Source organism: Cucurbita maxima, unplaced genomic scaffold (assembly GCF_002738345.1).
Source record: "Cucurbita maxima cultivar Rimu unplaced genomic scaffold, Cmax_1.0 Cma_Scf00069, whole genome shotgun sequence".
Lineage (NCBI taxonomy): Eukaryota > Viridiplantae > Streptophyta > Magnoliopsida > Cucurbitales > Cucurbitaceae > Cucurbita > Cucurbita maxima.
The window spans coordinates 34,488-54,222 of NW_019272085.1; the positions used below are offsets into that span (position 1 = coordinate 34,488).

At 36.5% G+C, this 19,735-nt stretch overlaps 5 protein-coding genes and 1 pseudogene across 5 annotated transcripts; 5 read left to right on the plus strand and 1 right to left on the minus strand.

Moving 5' to 3' along the window:
* The first annotated feature begins 1,340 nt into the window (after nt 1-1,340).
* LOC111472267 lies at nt 1,341-4,124 on the plus strand (annotated as a pseudogene).
* Nucleotides 4,125-4,817: 693 nt separating this feature from the next.
* On the plus strand, nt 4,818-6,656 carry LOC111472306 (pectinesterase-like). Its single transcript, XM_023117961.1, has 3 exons — nt 4,818-5,084; nt 5,143-5,878; nt 5,957-6,656. The coding sequence occupies exons 1-3, from the start codon at nt 4,818-4,820 to the stop codon at nt 6,652-6,654; spliced, it is 1,701 nt and encodes a 566-aa protein (XP_022973729.1). The 3' UTR covers nt 6,655-6,656.
* Nucleotides 6,657-7,782: 1,126 nt separating this feature from the next.
* On the minus strand, nt 7,783-9,596 carry LOC111472268 (pectinesterase-like). The gene is made up of 2 exons (XM_023117915.1): nt 8,621-9,596; nt 7,783-8,548 (listed from the first exon to the last, which is right to left on the minus strand). Exons 1-2 carry the CDS (start codon nt 9,594-9,596, stop codon nt 7,851-7,853), a joined length of 1,674 nt encoding a protein of 557 aa, XP_022973683.1. The 3' UTR covers nt 7,783-7,850.
* A 1,344-nt stretch (nt 9,597-10,940) lies between these two features.
* On the plus strand, nt 10,941-12,799 carry LOC111472269 (pectinesterase-like). Its single transcript, XM_023117916.1, has 3 exons — nt 10,941-11,347; nt 11,421-11,998; nt 12,102-12,799. The coding sequence occupies exons 1-3, from the start codon at nt 10,941-10,943 to the stop codon at nt 12,797-12,799; spliced, it is 1,683 nt and encodes a 560-aa protein (XP_022973684.1).
* A 1,316-nt stretch (nt 12,800-14,115) lies between these two features.
* On the plus strand, nt 14,116-15,887 carry LOC111472271 (pectinesterase-like). Its single transcript, XM_023117917.1, has 2 exons — nt 14,116-15,070; nt 15,168-15,887. The coding sequence occupies exons 1-2, from the start codon at nt 14,116-14,118 to the stop codon at nt 15,863-15,865; spliced, it is 1,653 nt and encodes a 550-aa protein (XP_022973685.1). The 3' UTR covers nt 15,866-15,887.
* A 1,634-nt stretch (nt 15,888-17,521) lies between these two features.
* Nucleotides 17,522-19,313, plus strand: LOC111472305 (pectinesterase-like). Its single transcript, XM_023117960.1, has 2 exons — nt 17,522-18,512; nt 18,616-19,313. Exons 1-2 carry the CDS (start codon nt 17,525-17,527, stop codon nt 19,311-19,313), a joined length of 1,686 nt encoding a protein of 561 aa, XP_022973728.1. The 5' UTR covers nt 17,522-17,524.
* The last annotated feature ends 422 nt before the right edge of the window (nt 19,314-19,735 follow it).

Genomic DNA, 19,735 nt, shown 5'->3' on the forward strand with positions numbered 1-19,735 from the left:
AGGATCGATTTTATCGGTTCCTAATATTTCATTTGGTTCGAGAGATTTTTCCTTTCAATTTTCAAAGCTTAGATCTCCGAAGCTCCAGCTTGGCAATGGTTCCAAAATGAACTTCATCAGGGCCATCTGCTATTCTCAAGGTTCTTGCAGCAGCCCAGAGATGAGCAAGAACAGTGTCAGAAGATAAGCCACCTGCACCATGAACTTCCATTCCCATGTCCAGAATCTGCAATGCCATATTGGTTGCTGCAACCTGTGCCATGTTTCACCAAGGTATTAATGGAGACGTGGTCAAAAAATGAAAAAAACGAGAAAGGAGAAGGGTAGAAATCTGTTAAATGGTTAACAAAAAATGAACGATGTCGTGGTAACTAAGATGTTTGTAAGTCCAAAAGAACGACAATTAGATAGGTTGGCTTTTCGTTCAATATTCTAGTCATTCTTCTACTCCAAAGATAGGTTTAAAACATTTATGAAAGGTCATGAACTTAAATAACTTCGATTAGATGTAAGAAAATTTATCTTGGCCATTGCTATCGTCCCACGTGCTTTCTTGTTTCCTAGCCGATCTAACTGATCAGCTGCTTCCAAGACTAGCAATCTCGTTCCCTCAAGTTTCACGCGACACTGACACAAACATAGTCATTCTCTCAAAAATTGTTATAGATTTTGGGGGCAATCATGTGGCTACTATATCCAAATACTAGCATTGTTTGAAAGGAAGGAATCCTGCTCAGTGTCACGGTCCTACATTTTTTACCATGTGGCATCGTGATCTTGACACGCTCACGACTAGCCTTAAGGGGAATCAAGCCCCATATATATTTTTCGCCCCGACTTTGTGGCTTCGTCGGACCTTAGGCGAAGTTTGTCTTCGCCAATCCAATATCGCTTGTGCAGAATCCAAGTCAACTTGTCTTGACATTTCTTTTGTCATATAGTACAACTGACCAAGTAAAGAGTCAGGTGCATTTTGTCATATAGCACAACTGACTATCGCTTGGGCCGTTACAAAGGTAATAAATGATTCAGTATGTAGATTAGTATAGAGAATTTAATTTTGTATTGTTTTTCGCCTTAATTTTTTTTTATATAAATGAAATAGGCAAGTTTAAGGTTGATTTGATTATAAAGTATCAATTCCACATTAAATGTTCATGTTCATTATATGTGACCGAAAAATTTAGGTCAAAATTGTTTTGTACATACGTTGTTATTTTGTGAGGATGCTTCACAAGAATGGGCTCTGTTTGTTCCATTTTTCTTTTTCCTAGATTGGGAGGTGGGCAAAACAGTATATTTCATCAACCAGTGGAGGTAAAGTAGATGGAAATCCCAAAATGTTTGCACTTATTGATTGGCTACGCCTGCATATTCCTTCAGAAGAGTCGTCAGGTGTCACAACTGGCTTAGTTCATGGAGATTTTCGAATAGATAATCTTATATCTCATCCCACTGAGGTTTGCTTGTTCATCCAAAATGATTATTTGCTGATCTTGAAAGATTATAGTTGAAATTGAGATATAGATATAAAGGATACTTGCTCATTGCCTCTTCCTTTGAAAGTGCAGGACCGAGTAATTGGCATTCTTGATTGGGAGCTATCCAGTCTGGGAAATCAAATGTGTGATGTTGCTTATGTCTGTCTGGTATGTACCACAAGGTTTTTAAGCAATATAACTTGATCAAATGTGTGATGTTGCTTATGTCTGTCTGGTATGTACCACAAGGTTTTTAAGCAATATAACTTGTAACGTTAGTATGCTATCAAGTATTGAAGCTGTACTTCTTTCCTCTCTTTTTCAGGCTTACATCCTGAACTTTCATTCTGACCGTCCAAATATAGGACAGGGTTTTAACAATATTGGAACTTCAGAAGGGATTCCTTCTTTAGCAGAATATTTGGCTCATTACTGTGTCGTCGGTGTAAGTAGCTATTGTCAACATTGTATAATCAAGTGTTTGCGTTTTACATCAGTCTTGCAAATTTTTTCCTTCTATGAGGGTGTAACCAAATTTGTTTCATACTTGTCGTCCACCATGTGAATGATCATTGACATGTTTCATCATCTTGTAGTTCAAGGATTTGGTTCTCAACATTGGTTCTCAACATCATCTTGTAGAACATAACCAAGGCTATTTCATAAAGTGCTTTTCCATTTCAACAGCTTCAAACTCGATTGTACAAGTTAATTCACAAGATACTAGGAAGGAGAATGAAGGATGGGCCAACAGCTTCAAACTCGATTGTACAAGTTAATTCACAAGATACTAGGAAGGAGAATGAAGGATGGGCCATTCTCAAAGATGAGGGAAAGTTTGTCCCCAGTAAAAAGGTCATGGAGTTGAGAAACAAGTTGATTAAGTTCATGGAAGATCATATATACCCTATGGAAAATGAATTTTTCAAACTTGCTCAATCTTCCAAACGTTGGACCATTCCCCCAGAGGAAGAGAAACTGAAGGAGATGGCTAAGAAAGAAGGCTTGTGGAACTTGTGGATACCTGTTTGTATTATGGCTTCTCTCATTTGATCATATATGCGCTCATATTGTTCTTTTTAAGACGAGTATAAGAAATAAGCTGTTTCGTGCAGTTTGATGGTGCTGCAAGAGCAAGGAAACTGCTTTTTGATGGAAGTAGCCACATCCTTTCTGCTGGTGCAGACAACCTTCTTCTTGGTGCTGGCCTCTCCAATGTTGAATATGGATATCTATGTGAGATAATGGGTCGGTCTATTTGGGCTCCTCAGGTGTTTAACTGTGGTGCACCTGACACTGGAAATATGGAGGTAAGATCAGTTTAGCTTTCAGTAAAATGGAGTATATTGACACTAGATGTCTGAATTTGTATAAACTTCATTCACCATTCACAAACAAGTTCATTAACCGAGTTAAAACCAGAACAATATTTTTTTTCTTTAGTATCGTGGAACTAGAATGGTGAATGATTGCCTACCTTACCAGCGTTAATGAAGTATCACATGCGCTTATGGTTGTTTCCTTTATCATTTTCTTACCGCCCAAGTCCACCGCTAGCAAATATTATTCTCTTTGGGCTCTTTGGGCTTTTCCTTCCAGGCTTCCTCATGGTTTTAAAATGCGTTTGCTAAGAAGAAATTTCCACACCCTTATAAAGAATGAAGAATGTTTCATTCTCATCTCCAACCGATGTGGGATCTCACAATCCACCCCCTTTGCGTCCTCGCTGGCACTTGTTCTCTTCTCCAATCGATATGGGACCCCCAATCCACTCTCCATTCGGGGCTTAACCTCCTTATGAGATCCCACATCGGTTGGAGAGGAGAATAAAACGAGGGAAAGCCTAGAAGGGAAAGTCCAAAAAGGATAATATTACTAGCCGTGGATTTGGGCCGTTACACCTATATTTTCACTATTAACACAAGTGTCCTGACGTCCTTGGAGTAGCTTGCCTACCGCAACTCGGTTGACTTTCCTCTGGTTCTGTATTTCATTTCAGGGTAGGCTTGGCCCAGGGAGGCTGCTCCATTGCATGCGATTGGTAGGAGCTGCAGAACGAGGCATACGGATGGCAGTTCAGAGGGCTCTTAGTAGAAGAGTGTTTGGAAAGTTGATCGCTGAGAAGGGTTCCTTCCTTTCAAACAATGTTAGCCACATGATTGCCCCCAAAAGATTGAGAGAATGACTATGTTTGTGTGAGTGTCGCGTGTAACTTGAGAGAACGAGATTGCTAGTCTTGGAAGCAGCTGATCAGTTAGATCGGCTAGAAAATAAGAAAGCACATGGGACGATTGCAATGAAACTTGGCACAGGTTGCAGCTCCCAATATGGCATTGCATATTCTGGGCATGGCAATGCAAGTTCATGGTGCAGGTGGCTTATCTTCTGACACTGTTCTTGCTCATCTTTGGGCTGCTGCAAGAACCTTAAGAATAGCAGATGGCCCTGATGAAGTTCATTTTGGAACCATCGCCAAGCTGGAGCTTCGGAGAGCTAAGCTTTGAAAATTGAAAGGAAAAATCTCTCGAACCAAATGAGATATTAGGAACCGATAAAATCGATTATCGTCTCAATGTTTCTACAGAAATTGATATCTTGACATTTCTATCGACAATCAAAACCTTACTCAAAAACTTATTGTTATTTTTCTTATATCAAATATTAAAGTTAACTTTTATTTTGGAGAAGTAAAAGCATCAATTTTTTTAGTTCTAAACTGGTTAAGCTCAACTTAGTTTTATATTATTAACGACTTTTGACGCCTGAGTAGTTTATGGGACAATTAAAGAAAAATGAGTAGTTTTGTTTTTTACAAGTAAAAGTTAAAGGTCCCATTATCAATCCTAAACAAGTAAATGTTAATGTTCATTTTTGTTGGATCTTTACGCTTCAAAACCTTCAGATTTATTTAGTAATAAGTTGTCTTTTTATGCATCACAAATTTATCCGAGTTAATGAACTTCTACTCAATAACAAATAATTACTCATAATAAGAAAAAAAAACTTAATTTAAATGTTTAGCATAATCAACGAAGATTTTGAACACAAAATTAGCAAAAATTAACTAAATTAAGCCTAAGTTTAGCAAAAAAACAGCTAAATTCAGATACTAAAATTTTATTTAAGAAAGAAAAAAAAAAGTAAAAATGATTGGTTCAGAATGCTCCGAACTCTAACAATATTTACTTCAATTTAGAAATTCTTCTCATATAAAAACAGGTCATTTGTTGAACAGAAAGGAATTAAGGCAACAACTTCCCATCTTCTATTACCCAAGAAAACAAAACAAAAAAAAAAATAATAAAAAAACAGCTTTGAGATTTGTAGCGAAGAAACATGGCGTATGATAGCGGTGGATGCAAGATCAATAAGGCTGCCCTAGTTGGGTTGTTGTCTCTGTTTTTTGTTGCCTTGGTTAATGGTGTAAGTGGCGTAGGAGAGGACCATGGCTCCTCTAATGCTGCTACCATTAAGACTCTATGTGAGCCCACTACTTATCGAGAAACTTGTGAAAAAGTCCTGGTGAAGTCCAATGTTGACTCAAAAGACCCACGTGAGTTGGTCAAGGCAGGGTTCCATTTTGCTATTGAGCAGCTCAAAGCTGTCATTGCAGATTCCCCCACTTTGAAACAAGCCGCCACCGACCCCATGGCGCAAAAAGCAGTTGATGCTTGCGACGAGCTCATCCACTTTGAAACAAGCCGCCACCGACCCCATGGCGCAAAAAGCAGTTGATGCTTGCGACGAGCTCATGGATTATGCAATTGATGATCTTTTAACTTCCTTTAATAAAATCACCGATAGTTTTAGTTTTCACAAAATGAATGATTATCTTGAAAATCTTAGGATTTGGTTGAGCGCTGCATTGACATATCAAGAAACTTGTTTGGATGGTTTCGAGAATGTTCCTGGCGATACTGGTGAAAAGATGAAGAATTTGTTGAAGACGTCAAAAGAAATGACCGCCAATGGGCTTGTGATGGTGGGTGAGGTTACATCCCTTGTGAGCACTTTGTGGCAGAAGTTGGGACTGCCGCCACAAACGGGGCGGCAACTTCGAACAGAGCATTCCAATGAAGAAAAGGAAGAGCCATCTTGGGTGAGCGACAGACGAGGGCTACTCGAGGCCACTGGAGCTAACATCAAAGCGAATGTGGTGGTGGCTAAAGATGGAAGTGGAAAGTACAAGACAATAACTGAAGCCCTTAAAGAGGTACCATTGAAGAGCAATACAACCTTTGTGATTTATGTGAAGGAAGGAGTTTATGAAGAGCAAGTGATGGTGGACAAAAAAATGACCTATGTCATGGTGATTGGAGACGGCCCGACTAAGACCAAGATCACAGCTAGCAAGAATGTCGTTGATGGAACACCCACATTCAAAAGTGCTACCTTTGGTAAGTTATCATCTAGTTTATAATCATATTCATACGAATTCAATAACTGAATTTAACATGATTTCATATTCTTAACAGCGGCGATCGGATCCAATTTCATTGGAAAAGACTTGTGGTTCGATAACTCAGCTGGCCTTCACAAAGGCCAGGCCGTGGCACTCCGAGTTCAATCCGACATGTCAATCTTCTACAATTGTAGAATGGACGGCTATCAAGATACTCTCTACCCCCATGCCAATCGTCAATTCTACCGAGATTGCACAATCTCCGGTACCGTTGATTTCATCTTTGGCAATGCTGCTGCCGTGTTACAAAACTGTAAGATCTTAGTGAGGAAGCCAAAGCCGAATCAAGCATGCTTTGTCACTGCCCAAGGTCGAATGGAGAGTGATGAGCCCACTGGTATCGTCCTCCAAAATTGCACTATCTCTTCCGACCCTGAATTCTACCCCATTCGCCATACCAGTAAGTCCTACCTTGGTCGCCCATGGAAGAAGTATTCAAGAACCGTAATCATGCAATGCCAAATCGATGATTTGATCCATCCTGATGGTTGGATGCGATGGAGTGATGATTCTACTCTCAACACTTTGTATTACACGGAGTTCGATAACAGAGGACCTGGTGCGGCAAAAGAAAATAGAGTTAAGTGGAAGGGAATTAAACAGATCACAGCAACACAGGCCATCAATTTCACCCCTTCGTTGTTTATTCATGGTGATTCTTGGATCAAGAGCAGCGGAATACCGTACACTGGTGGCATGATGAAAATCTAAAACCAAGAGAATAGAGCTCCTAGAATTCATGAGTTGAAGCTTTTTGACTGTTATTTCGTACTTTGGACATGACAATGGTCTAAAACTAAGGGATAGGACCAAATTATATTTAAGAACATTGATTTGACTCAATAGAGATCACAATGATTTAATATTTGTAGTTTAAAATATGTAATTTTCTTTTAATAAATTTTTTTGGTTGGAGAGAATAAATCAATACTCGGGGATCCTTTCCCTGAACCCATACATGTTTTTGTGAGTCTTACCCATATTTTTCCGTCGCGTCGTGCATTTCGTGTCATTGCCCTTTGTCCCGCTTTGATTTGTCTAGATGTGATCCTTCAATTTGTCTAAATGTGATCCAAGCGGGTTCAAGTGCTTGAATAGCGTATTTACTGAAGCAAATACGATTGCCTCTTTCATTCTTTCTTTACGAAATTTGGTTCTTTGAGTTGTAGTGGATGGTTATTTGCCAAACTAAATTCTATGATCAAATCAATTTAAAAATTGCCTACGCCTTATCGGCTTGCAAATGATATGTTAGCTTGCAAATGAACGGTGTCTAACCGTTAAAACCAGATTTAGATTTTTTTCTGTAGTATCGTGATACTAGAATGGTGAATGATTGCCTACGCCTTATCGGCGTCGATGAAGTCTCACATGCGCTTATGGTTGTTTCCTATCATTTTCTTACCGTCCAAGTCCACAGCTACCTTACAAGAGCAGTTGTAAGATGAGGTTTTATCAAGCTAAGTATGTCGCCATGGGGCCCAATTTGTCAAGAAGAAAGACGGGCCTCGCATTGATGATATTTTCAAAGTTCATTCTCTAGAAATTGCAATCTGCCCAATACTCTTTGTCAAGAAAAAAGGTTTTATCAGCCTAAGTGGGTCGCCATGGGGGGCCAATACTCTTTGTCAAGAAGAAAGATGGGCATCGCATTGATGATTTATTACGCATCGATATTTTCAAAGATTTGACTTGCCGAGTTACCATAACTAGTTCATTCTCTAGAAATTGCAATCCAACTGTATTTTTCTTAGTGAACAGCTGACTTTAAATTACGATACTAAAGATTTAAGGCAATATAAAGAATCCAAATTACCAAAAAATAATCTTTTAATTAAAAATCTTAAAATCAACCACAGATTGATAATTTTAAACAAAAATGCCCACAAAATCTATTCCCTACATTTTTAGATTGTCATCAACCCACCACTGTACGGAATTCCGGTCTGTTTGACCCACCGATTACCACCAATAAACAATGCAGGGGCAAATTTAACGGCGTGGTCCGCTGTAATTTGTTTAATTCCCCTCCACGTCACCCGATTTTGTGTTGCTGCACCAGGTCCTCTGTTATCGAACTCTGCATAAAACAAAGTCTTGAGAGCAAAAGTGCCCTCCCATGCAAGCCACCCTTCAGGCTGGATCAAATCGTCGATTTGGCATTGCATCACCACAGTTCTAGAATACTGCTTCCATGGGCGACCAAGGAAGGACTTAATGGTATGGCGAACAGGGTAGTAGTCAGGGTCGGAAGAGATTTGGCAGTTTTGGAGGATAATGCCGGTGGGTTCTTTTCTCTGGGTTCGGCCTTGGGCGGTGACAAGGCATGTTTGACCCTTCATTGGCTTCCTCACGAATATCTTACAGTTCTGTAACACAACAGCAGCATTGCCAAAGATGAAATCAACGGTACCAGTGATGGTGCAATCTCGAAAGAATTGACGATGTGCATGGGTGTAGAGAGTATCCTGATAGCCGTCCATTCTACAATTGTAGAAGATTGACATGTCAGATTGAACTCGAAGTGCCACAGCTTGGTGTTTCTCAGGTCCAGCTGAGTTCTCGAACCACAAGTCTTTTCCGATGAAGTTGGTTCCGACCGCCGCTGTCAAGAATATGAAATCATGTTAAACTCACTTACTGAATTCGTATGAATATAAACTAGATGGTAACTTACCAAAGGTAGCACTTTTAAATGTGGGTGTTCCATCAACGACATTCTTGCTAGCTGTGATCTTGGTCTTAGTCGGGCCGTCTCCAATCATCATGACATAGGTCATTGTTTTGTCCACCATCACTTGCTCTTCATAAACTCCTTCCTTCACATAAATCACAAAGGTTGTATTGCTCTTCTTTGGGACCTCTTGAAGGGCTTCAGTTATTGTCTTGTACTTTCCACTTCCGTCTTTAGCCACCACCACATCCGCCTTGATGTTAGCTCCAGTGGCTTCGAGTAGCCCTCGCCTGTCATTGACCCAAGATGGCTCTTCGTCTTGGAATTCTTCACTGGATTCTTCTGTTTGGAGTTGTCGCCCCTTTGAAAGTCCTAGCGCCTGCCACAAAGAGCTCACAAGAGATGTAATCTCACCCACCATCACAAGCCCATTGGCGGTCATTTCTTTTGATGTCTTCAACAAATTCTTCATCTTTTCACCCGTATCGCCAGAAACATTCTCAAAACCATCCAAACAAGTTTCTTGATATGTCAATGCACCGCTCAACCAAATCCTAATGTTCCCAAGATAATTATTTATTTGGTGTACACTAAAACTATTAGCCATTTTATCAAACGTAACTAAAAGATCATCAATTGCATAATCCATTAACTCGTCGCAAGTATCAACTGCTTTTTGCGCCATGGGGTCAGTAGCGGCTGCTCTCACAGTGGGGGAATTTTGCAGGGCCACTTTGAGTTGCTCAATGGCAAAATGGAATCCTGCCTTGATTAACTCACGTGGGTCCTTTGAGTCAACATTAGACTTTACCAGGGCTTCTTCACAAGTTTCACGGTAAGTAGTGGGCTCACATAGAGTCTTAATGGCAGCATTAGAGGAGCCATGGTCCTCTCCCGCGCCATTTACACCATTAACCAAGGCAACCAAAAACAGAGACAACAACCCAACCAGGGCAGCCTTATTGCCATCATACGCCATGTTTCTACAAATCTCAAACTGTTTTTCCTTTTTTTTTTTTTTTTTTTTTTCCGTTCAACAAATGGACTGTTTTTATATGCTAATTTTTAACTGAATTCCTAAATTAATGTTAATATAGTTAAGAGTTGTTGCATTCTCAACCAATAGCAACTTTTTCTTATCTAAATTTTTAATTCAGTAAATTAATTCATTTTTTCTGAATAATTATTAGTTATTAGATAATATTAACATAAAAATTGGTGATTTGTTTTCTTAATTAAGATAAAAATACAACTGGTTATTAAACAAATCGTATTACTCTTTTATAATATTGTAAAATATTTATGAGATATTTAAATATATATAGGCTAAATTAGGGATGATATTTTTTAAGATTTAATTTATTGTAATATCAATTATGGTTAATATATTTAATTTCATTTTAGCCTATTGTATTTTTCATAAATCTTAAAATTAGGTTAATTTCTCCGTAAAAAAAGATAATTTCTATTAATATATTTTCTATAAATTATGAAAATATAATCATATTAGGCATCTTTATTGCTATTTAACTTATTTTAATAAACATTAACTTCAAATTAATAATAGAGTCTGATTTTATGAATTATTTAAAAATTTAACATTTGAAGCATAATAAATATAAGGTGTATTTTTAGTTTAATTAAAGAAACAGATCACCAATTTTTCAAATCAAATCAATTTTTATATTAATTTCATCTGAGTTAATTAACTTCTATTAAATAACTAATAATTACTCACAAAAAAAAAAAAATATTAATTTCATCTGAGTTAATTAACTTCTATTAAATAACTAATAATTACTCACAAAAAAAAAAAAAACTTAATTAATTATTTAGCATAACACTTAAGATTTTGAACACAAAATTCGCAAAAATTAATTAAATTTCATCTTAATTTTAGAAATAATCGCTAAATTTAGGAACAAAAAAAAAACGCAAAAATTAATTAAATTTCATCTTAATTTTAGAAATAATCGCTAAATTTAGGAACAAAAAAAAAATTATAATTTCATTTAATATATATATATAAAAAAAATAAAAAAATAAAAGTAAAAATTACTGGTCCAGAATACTCCAACTCTTAACTATATTAACATTAATTTGGGAATTCAGTTAAAATCTTTGCATATAGAAAGAGTCCATTTGTTGAACAGAATAAATCAAGTCAGCTAACTTCCCATTTTCATTTACCCAACAAAACAAAAATAAACGAAAAAACAGAATAAATCAAGTCAGCTAACTTCCCATTTTCATTTACCCAACAAAACAAAAATAAACGAAAAAAGAAAAAGAAAAAACAGCTTCAAAATTGTAGCGGAGAAACATGGCATATGATGGCGGTGGAGGCAAGATCGTGAATAAGGTTGCTGCCCTGGTTGGGTTGTCATCTCTGTTAGTAGTTGCGATGCTTAATGGTGTCAATGGCGCGGAAGATCACTCTGAGAGCTCTAGCACCATTAAGACTCTTTGTGAACCCACTGATTATCGCCAGACTTGCGAGGAAGCCTTGGTGAAGTCCAAAACCGACTCACAAGACCCACGTGAGCTAATCAAGGCAGGCTTCCATTACGTAGTTGAGCAGATCAAATCCGCCATTAAAAAATCCACAACCCTGAAAGAAACTGCCAATGACCCCATGGCCAAGAAGGCGCTTGACGATTGCAGCGAACTCATGGATTACGCCATTGACGATCTTCTATTGTCCTTTGATAAAATCACTGAGACTTTTGAGCGAACTCATGGATTACGCCATTGACGATCTTCTATTGTCCTTTGATAAAATCACTGAGACTTTTGATTTTAGTAAAATGGATGATTACATTGAAGATCTTAGGATTTGGTTGAGTGGTGCATTGACGTATCAGGTAACTTGCTTGGATGGGTTTGAGAATGTAACGGGAGATACCGGTGAGAAGATGAAGCACTTGTTGAAGTTGTCACAAGAAATGACCGCCAATGCACTTGAGATGGTGGGTGAAGTTAAATCCGTTGTGAGCTCCTTGTGGGAAGGGTTGGGGCTGCCACCCTTGGGACGAGAACTACGAACAGCGGAATCCAAGGAAGAGGAGGAAGTGCCATCTTGGGTCAACGACAGACGGGGGCTACTCCAAGCCAAAGGAGCCAATGTCAAGGCGGATGTGGTGGTGGCTAAAGACGGAAGTGGAAAGTACAAGACAATAACTCAAGCCCTTCAAGATGTCCCAAAGAAAAGTAATAAGACCTTTGTCATTTATATCAAGGAAGGAGTTTATGAAGAGCAAGTAATGGTCGACAAAAAGATGACCTATGTCATGATGATCGGAGATGGCCCGACTAAGACCAAGATCACTGCTAGAGAAAACTTTGTTGATGGAACATCTACATTCAAAACTGCTACCGTTTGTAAGTTTTCTATGATCATGTTCATACAAATTCAGTTTATGATCATATTCATACAAATTTAGATTCAACAAGCGAATTTAACATGATTTCATATTCTTAACAGCGGTGATTGGAACCAACTTCATCGGAAAAGATTTGTGGTTCGAGAACTCAGCTGGCCCTGCAAAGCACCAAGCTGTTGCACTACGAGTTCAATCCGACATGTCAATTTTCTATAACTGTCGAATGGACGGCTATCAAGATACTCTCTACACTCATGCCCACCGTCAGTTCTATCGAGACTGCACCATCACTGGCACCATCGACTTCATTTTTGGCAACGCCGCCGTCGTGTTCCAAAATTGTAAGATCTTCGTGAGGAAGCCATTGGAAAATCAAAAATGCATTGTCACAGCCCAAGGCCGAACCCAAAAGAAAGAGCCCACTGCTATTATCCTCCAGAACTGCGTCATCTCTTCCGACCCCGACTACTTCCCTGTCCGCCATATCAACAAGGCCTATCTTGGTCGTCCATGGAAAGCATATTCAAGAACTATCATCATGGAATCTCAAATTGACGACTTGATCCAACCTGAAGGGTGGCTTCCATGGATGGGAAATTTTGCTCTCAACACTCTATTTTACTCGGAGTTCAATAATAGGGGACCTGGTGCATCAACGAAAGATCGAGTCAAGTGGAAGGGAATTAAACAGATCACAGCGAAGCATGCCCTTGATTTTACTCCTGCATTATTTATTCGTGGTAATCCCTGGATTAAGCCCACCGGAGTTCCATATAGTTCAGGCATGATGAACCCCTAGTATAAAACAAAGAGAGGAATAGAGTTATTTCTCCATTTATATTTAGAATGATTGAGTATACGAATTTTGAATAAAAAGATTTTCCCCTCTCATTTATGAGGTTTCTCAACATTTTTGTTTTGATCCTTTCTTAATATGAATTAAAGTACAAATCATACTAATAATTACTCCCAACAATCAAAAACATAATTTAATTGTTTAGCACAATAAAAGATGATTTAAACACAAAATTCATAATTAATTGTTTAGCACAATCAATGATTTGAACACAAAATTCAATAGAAATTTATAGAAATTTTTGAAAATAAAATTTTGAATTAAAAAAAGTTAGAATGTTATTCAAACGGTGACTGGTGTCTAATTATCGGTTCTTTTAGACCTAATTCAGACCAACACCTAATTCTCTATTTGTTAATTAATAATAAATGAAAAAAAATATCAGTATTAATTATAACTTGAATTTCTATCCAATTAATTTATATTTTCCATTTAAAAATATAATTTGACATTTATAATTGTCAAGAGATTAGCTTCCAACCTAACAATGCAGATGAAAACATTAACATAAATTAGACATTTATAATTATCGTTTTTTTTTTTTTAAATTACTTATCGAGATAGAATTATATGATAATTTTTTAACTACTTTACCACAGTAATAACTAGAAATCACTAATTAATTTATAAAAATATTAATTTGAAACTTTTTAAAAATATATTTAAAGATTGAACTTATGTAACACCAATTTTAATTTTATTTTAGTCTTTATATTTTTAATGTATTTCTCTTTTATTAATATTTTTCTATAAATTATAAAAATATGTTCCTATTTAACCAATTTTAATTAAGATTAAATTCAAATTAATAAAAGAGTCTGATATTTAGGATTATTTAAAAATTGAATATTTGAAGCAAGGCATATTGTTAGCTTAATTAAAGAAATAAATCACCAATTTTTCAACTCAATTAATTTTTATATTAATTTCATCTGAGTTAATTAACTTCTACTAAAAACTAATAAACTTAATTTAATTAATTAGCATAATCACGGATGATTTTGAACACAAAATTCTCCTAAATTAATTAATTAATTAAATAAATCTTTAATCTTAATTTTTTAAAAGAATAAATACCCAGCTAAATTTATATAAGAAAAGGTCAAATTTTATTTAAAGAAAAATTAAAAAGCGGATTACTGGTCGGGAATGGTTCAATCATTTTCACATATAAAAACAGGCCATTGCTTGAACAGAAGAAATCAAAGCAGTCCTACAAGAACAAAGCAAAAGAGCTTGAAAATTTGTGGCCAAGAAACATGGCATGCAACAAGAAAGCTGCTCTGGTCGGCTTGTTATATCTGGTCCTAGTTGCCATGGTTAATGTTGTGAGTGGCTCGGAAGAGGAGTCTACCTCTCAGAAAGAGATTAAGACTCTGTGTGAACCCACTGATTATCGTGAAACTTGCGAGCAAGCCTTGGTGAATTCGCATACCGACTCAGAAGACCCACGTGAGTTAATGAAGGCAGGATTCCATGCTGCTATTGAGCATCTCAAATCGGTCATTGGAAATTCCACCACTATGAAAGAAGCTGCCTCTGACCCTTTGGTGAAGAAGGCACTTGATGATTGCAACGAGCTCATGGATTACGCAATTGATGATCTTTTATTATCGTTTGATAAAATTACCGATAATTTTGATTACAATAAAATGAATGATTATACTGAGAATCTTAAGATTTGGTTGAGTGGTGCATTGACGTATCAAGAAACATGTTTGGACGGGTTTGAGAATGTTACCGGTGATACTGGTGAAAAGATGCAGAATTTGTTGAAGATATCGAAGGAAATGACCGCTAATGGGATTGGGATGGTGGGTGAGCTTACATCCATTGTCACCTCTCTTTGGGAAGGGTTGGGGCTGCCATCGATAGGGCTAGGGCGAGTTCTCAAAGAAGAGGAAGAGCCATCTTGGGTCAATGACAGACGGGGGCTTCTCCAATCTACTGGGGTCAACATCAAAGCGAATGTGGTAGTGGCTAAAGATGGAAGTGGAAAGTACAAGACAATAACCGAAGCCCTTCAAGAGGTCCCAAAGAAGAGCAATACAACCTTTATCATTTATATCAAGGAAGGAGTTTACGAAGAGCAAGTAATGGTCGACAAAAAAATGACCTATGTCATGATGATTGGAGATGGCCCGACTAAGACCAAGATCACTGCTAGAGAAAACTTTGTTGATGGAACATCCACATTCAAAACTGCTACCGTTTGTAAGTTTCCTTTAATCATATTCATACAAATTCAGTTTATAATCATATTTATACAAATTCAACCGGCGAATTTAACATGATTTCATATTCTTAACAGCGGTGATTGGAACCAACTTCATCGGAAAAGACTTGTGGTTCGAGAACTCAGCTGGGGCTGCAAAGCATCAAGCTGTTGCACTCCGAGTTCAATCTGACATGTCAATCTTCTATAACTGTCGAATGGACGGCTATCAAGATACTCTCTACACTCATGCCCACCGTCAGTTCTATCGAGACTGCACCATCACAGGTACCATCGACTTCATCTTTGGCAATGCTGCTGTCGTGTTCCAAAATTGTAAGATCTTCGTGAGGAAACCAATGGACAATCAGAAATGCATTGTCACCGCCCAAGGTCGAACCGAGAAGAAAGAGCCTACCGGTATAATCCTCCAAAACTGCGTCATCTCTTCCGACCCTGACTACTTCCCCGTCCGCCATACCAACAAGGCCTACCTTGGCCGCCCATGGAAGCAATATTCAAGAACCATTATCATGCAATCCCAAATCGATGACTTGATCCAGCCCGAAGGATGGCTTCCATGGACAGGCGATTTTGCTCTCAATACTCTATTTTACTCCGAGTTCGAAAATAGAGGACCCGGTGCAGCAACCCAAAATCGGGTCAAGTGGAGGGGAGTTAAACAAATCACAGCAAAGCACGCCCTTGATTTCACTCCTGGATTGTTTATTCGTGGTAATCCTTGGATCAAGCACACTGGAGTACCGTACACTTCCGGCATGATGGCAGTATAAATCTACATAGAGAGAAGTTTAAATAATATATAAGATTTAAATATATATTTAATAAGAATGTATTCATTCTTTAACGGCTTCAGAGTATTGTTGTTAGAATGAGATACTTTATCATTTTTGTAAGATATTCTTGAAATTATATAAAAAATTTCATTAAAATATTATTTTTAATAATCCATGAGGTGGTCGACTATTATTTTTACATATATGAGTGATTATAATAATAATATATACATAGATTAAATTAATACTCTTAAATTTTATATTTTATTTTAAAAATATATTTTAGTTTTAGATTTAAAGAATTAATAATTTAATTTTAAAAATTTCATCCATACAACTATATTATATTCAAATATTCAATAAATAGAACTCTTTTAATTAAATATTTTTTTTTAATACAATATTTGCTTAAAAGTTGCTATATTGTTTTAAGTTTTTTAAATAAAAAATAGTTAGAAGGTTGAATAAAAAGTAATTTTAGATATAATTTTAGTCGTTATATTGATTTTTTATTATATACATTTAATTAGATTATACTTCTCTTTTTTTTTCTTTTTTAAAATCATAGTACATTAAAAAAAATTATTAACCCTGACATAAAATATATAGTTTGAATATAGGTTAAAAAGTTGTGATTTTTTTTTTTTTTTTTTTTTTTTTTTTTTTTTTTTTTTTTTTTCACTGAAGTTTTTNATTACTGAAATTTATGAAAAATTTGTATATTTAAATTGACATATTTGATTTATTAACTCTATGGTAAAAAAATCTAATTTATTTTATAACTAGAATGGATGATTTTTCATTTTCTCATATTACGAAATGTCTAAATAAAATGAAGAGACAAAAAAACTAAAAATCACAAGGAAATGTCTAAATACAATTAATTTATAAAAATATTAATTTTAGAATTGTGGCTGTAATTTGAAATTTTATATCATTTTATTCTTTATACTTTTAAATATCCAACTCTATTAAATTTAATAAATATTAAAATTACTTTTAAAAATTGATTTCTCTAGAAACAAAAGACTTTATTAATATTTTTTCTATAAATTATGAAAATAGGGTCATATTCCATCTCTTTGATGCATAAAAATTATTGTTATTAGTTAATAAATTTAAATAAAAATTAACGTCAAATTAATAATAGAATCGGATTCTATGAATTATTTAAAAATTGAACATTTGAAGCATATTAATTATAAGCTGTATTTTTAGGTTAATTAAATGTTTCAACTCAATCAATTTTTATATTAATTTTATATGAGTTAATTAACTTCTACCAAATAACTAATAATTACACAGAAGAAGAGAGAAAACTTAATTTAATTGTTTACCACAATCCACGAAGATTTTGAACATAAAATTCGCAAAAATTAACTAAATTTCATCTTAATTTTAGAAATAAAAGCTAAATTTAGGTAAAAAAAAAATTATAATTTTATTTAAGAAAAAAGAGTAAAAAATTACTTAGTCCAGAATGCTCCAACTCTAACGATATTAACATTAATTTGGGAATTCTATTAAAAATTTTGCATATAAAAAGAGACCATTTGTTGAACCTAAGAAATCAAGTCAGCTACTTCCCATTTTCATTTACCCAAAGAAAAAAAAAATAAAAGAAAAAGAACAGCTTGAAAATTTTAGCGAAGAGACATGGCATATGATGGCGGTGGATGCAAGATCAATAAGGTTGCTGCCCTCGTTGGGTTGTTATCTCTGTTTGTAGTTGCGATGGTTAATGGTGTCCATGGCGCAGAAGAGCACTCTGAGAGCTCTAGCGCCATTAAGACTCTTTGTGAACCCACTGATTATCGCAAGACTTGCGAGGAAGCCTTGGTGAAGTCCAAAACCGACTCACAAGACCCACGTGAGCTAATCAAGGCAGGATTCCATTATGTAGTTGAGCAGATCAAATCCGCCATTAAAAATTCCACAACCCTGAAAGAAACTGCCAATGACCCCATGGCCAAGAAGGCGCTTGACGATTGCAGCGAACTCATGGATTACGCCATTGACGATCTTCTATTGTCCTTTGATAAAATCACTGAGACTTTTGATTTTAGTAAAATGGATGATTACATTGAAGATCTTAGGATTTGGTTGAGTGGTGCATTGACGTATCAGGTAACTTGCTTGGATGGGTTTGAGAATGTAACGGGAGATACTGGTGAGAAGATGAAGCACTTGTTGAAGTTGTCACAAGAAATGACCGCCAATGCACTTGAGATGGTGGGTGAAGTTAAATCCGTTGTGAGCTCCTTGTGGGAAGGCTTGGGGCTGCCACCATTGGGACGAGAACTACGAACAGCGGAATCCAAGGAAGAGGAGGAACTGCCATCTTGGGTCAACGACAGACGGGGGCTACTCCAAGCCAAAGGAGCCAATGTCAAGGCGGATGTGGTGGTGGCTAAAGACGGAAGTGGAAAGTACAAGACAATAACTCAAGCCCTTCAAGATGTCCCAAAGAAAAGCAATAAGACCTTTGTCATTTATATCAAGGAAGGAGTTTATGAAGAGCAAGTAATGGTCGACAAAAAGATGACCTATGTCATGATGATTGGAGATGGCCCGACTAAGACCAAGATCACTGCTAGAGAAAACTTTGTTGATGGAACATCTACATTCAAAACTGCTACCGTTTGTAAGTTTTCTATGATCATGTTCATACAAATTCAGTTTATGATCATATTCATACAAATTTAGATTCAACAAGCGAATTTAACATGATTTCATATTCTTAACAGCGGTGATTGGAACCAACTTCATCGGAAAAGACTTGTGGTTCGAGAACTCGGCTGGGGCTGCAAAGCATCAAGCTGTTGCACTCCGAGTTCAATCTGACATGTCAATCTTCTATAACTGTCGAATGGACGGCTATCAAGATACTCTATACACTCATGCCCACCGTCAGTTCTATCGAGACTGCACCATCACTGGCACCATCGACTTCATTTTTGGCAACGCTGCCGTCGTGTTCCAAAATTGTAAGATCTTCGTGAGGAAGCCATTGGATAATCAAAAATGCATTGTCACAGCCCAAGGCCGAACCCAAAAGAAAGAGCCCACTGCTATTATCCTCCAGAACTGCGTCATCTCTTCCGACCCCGACTACTTCCCTGTCCGCCATATCAACAAGGCCTATCTTGGTCGTCCATGGAAAGCATATTCAAGAACTATCATCATGGAATCTCAAATTGACGACTTGATCCAACCTGAAGGGTGGCTTCCATGGATGGGAAATTTTGCTCTCAACACTCTATTTTACTCGGAGTTCAATAATAGGGGACCTGGTGCATCAACGAAAGATCGAGTCAAGTGGAAGGGAATTAAACAGATCACAGCGAAGCATGCCCTTGATTTTACTCCTGCATTGTTTATTCGTGGTAATCCTTGGATTAAGCCCACCGGAGTTCCATATACTTCAGGCATGATGAACGCCTAATCTGAAACAAAGAAAGGAAGAGAGTTGTTTCTCCATTGACAGTTAGAATGATTGAGCATAAGTGAGTTGTTTCTCCATGATTGAGCATATGAATTTTGAATAAAAAGATTTTTGCCTCTAATTTATGAGTTTGTCACATTTTTGTTTTGATTCGTTCTCTCTTCTTGATATGACTTTGTGTCAAAGCTTTTAGATAATATTGTTCCCTACTTTAGTGACCCCATTACCCCCATTAATGGATTTTTTTTAGCCTTAAATGAACACAAGCATAAGGGTTAAACCTCAGTTGGTAGAGCACCTCGTTTGCACGGGTGCCAATGTTTTTCAAGAAGTACATTATGTAATAAAAAGAAGTACATCATGTAATAGAGTAGAAAATCATAACAAGGTTTGTGATGATTTTAAAATCTTTTATACTAAGT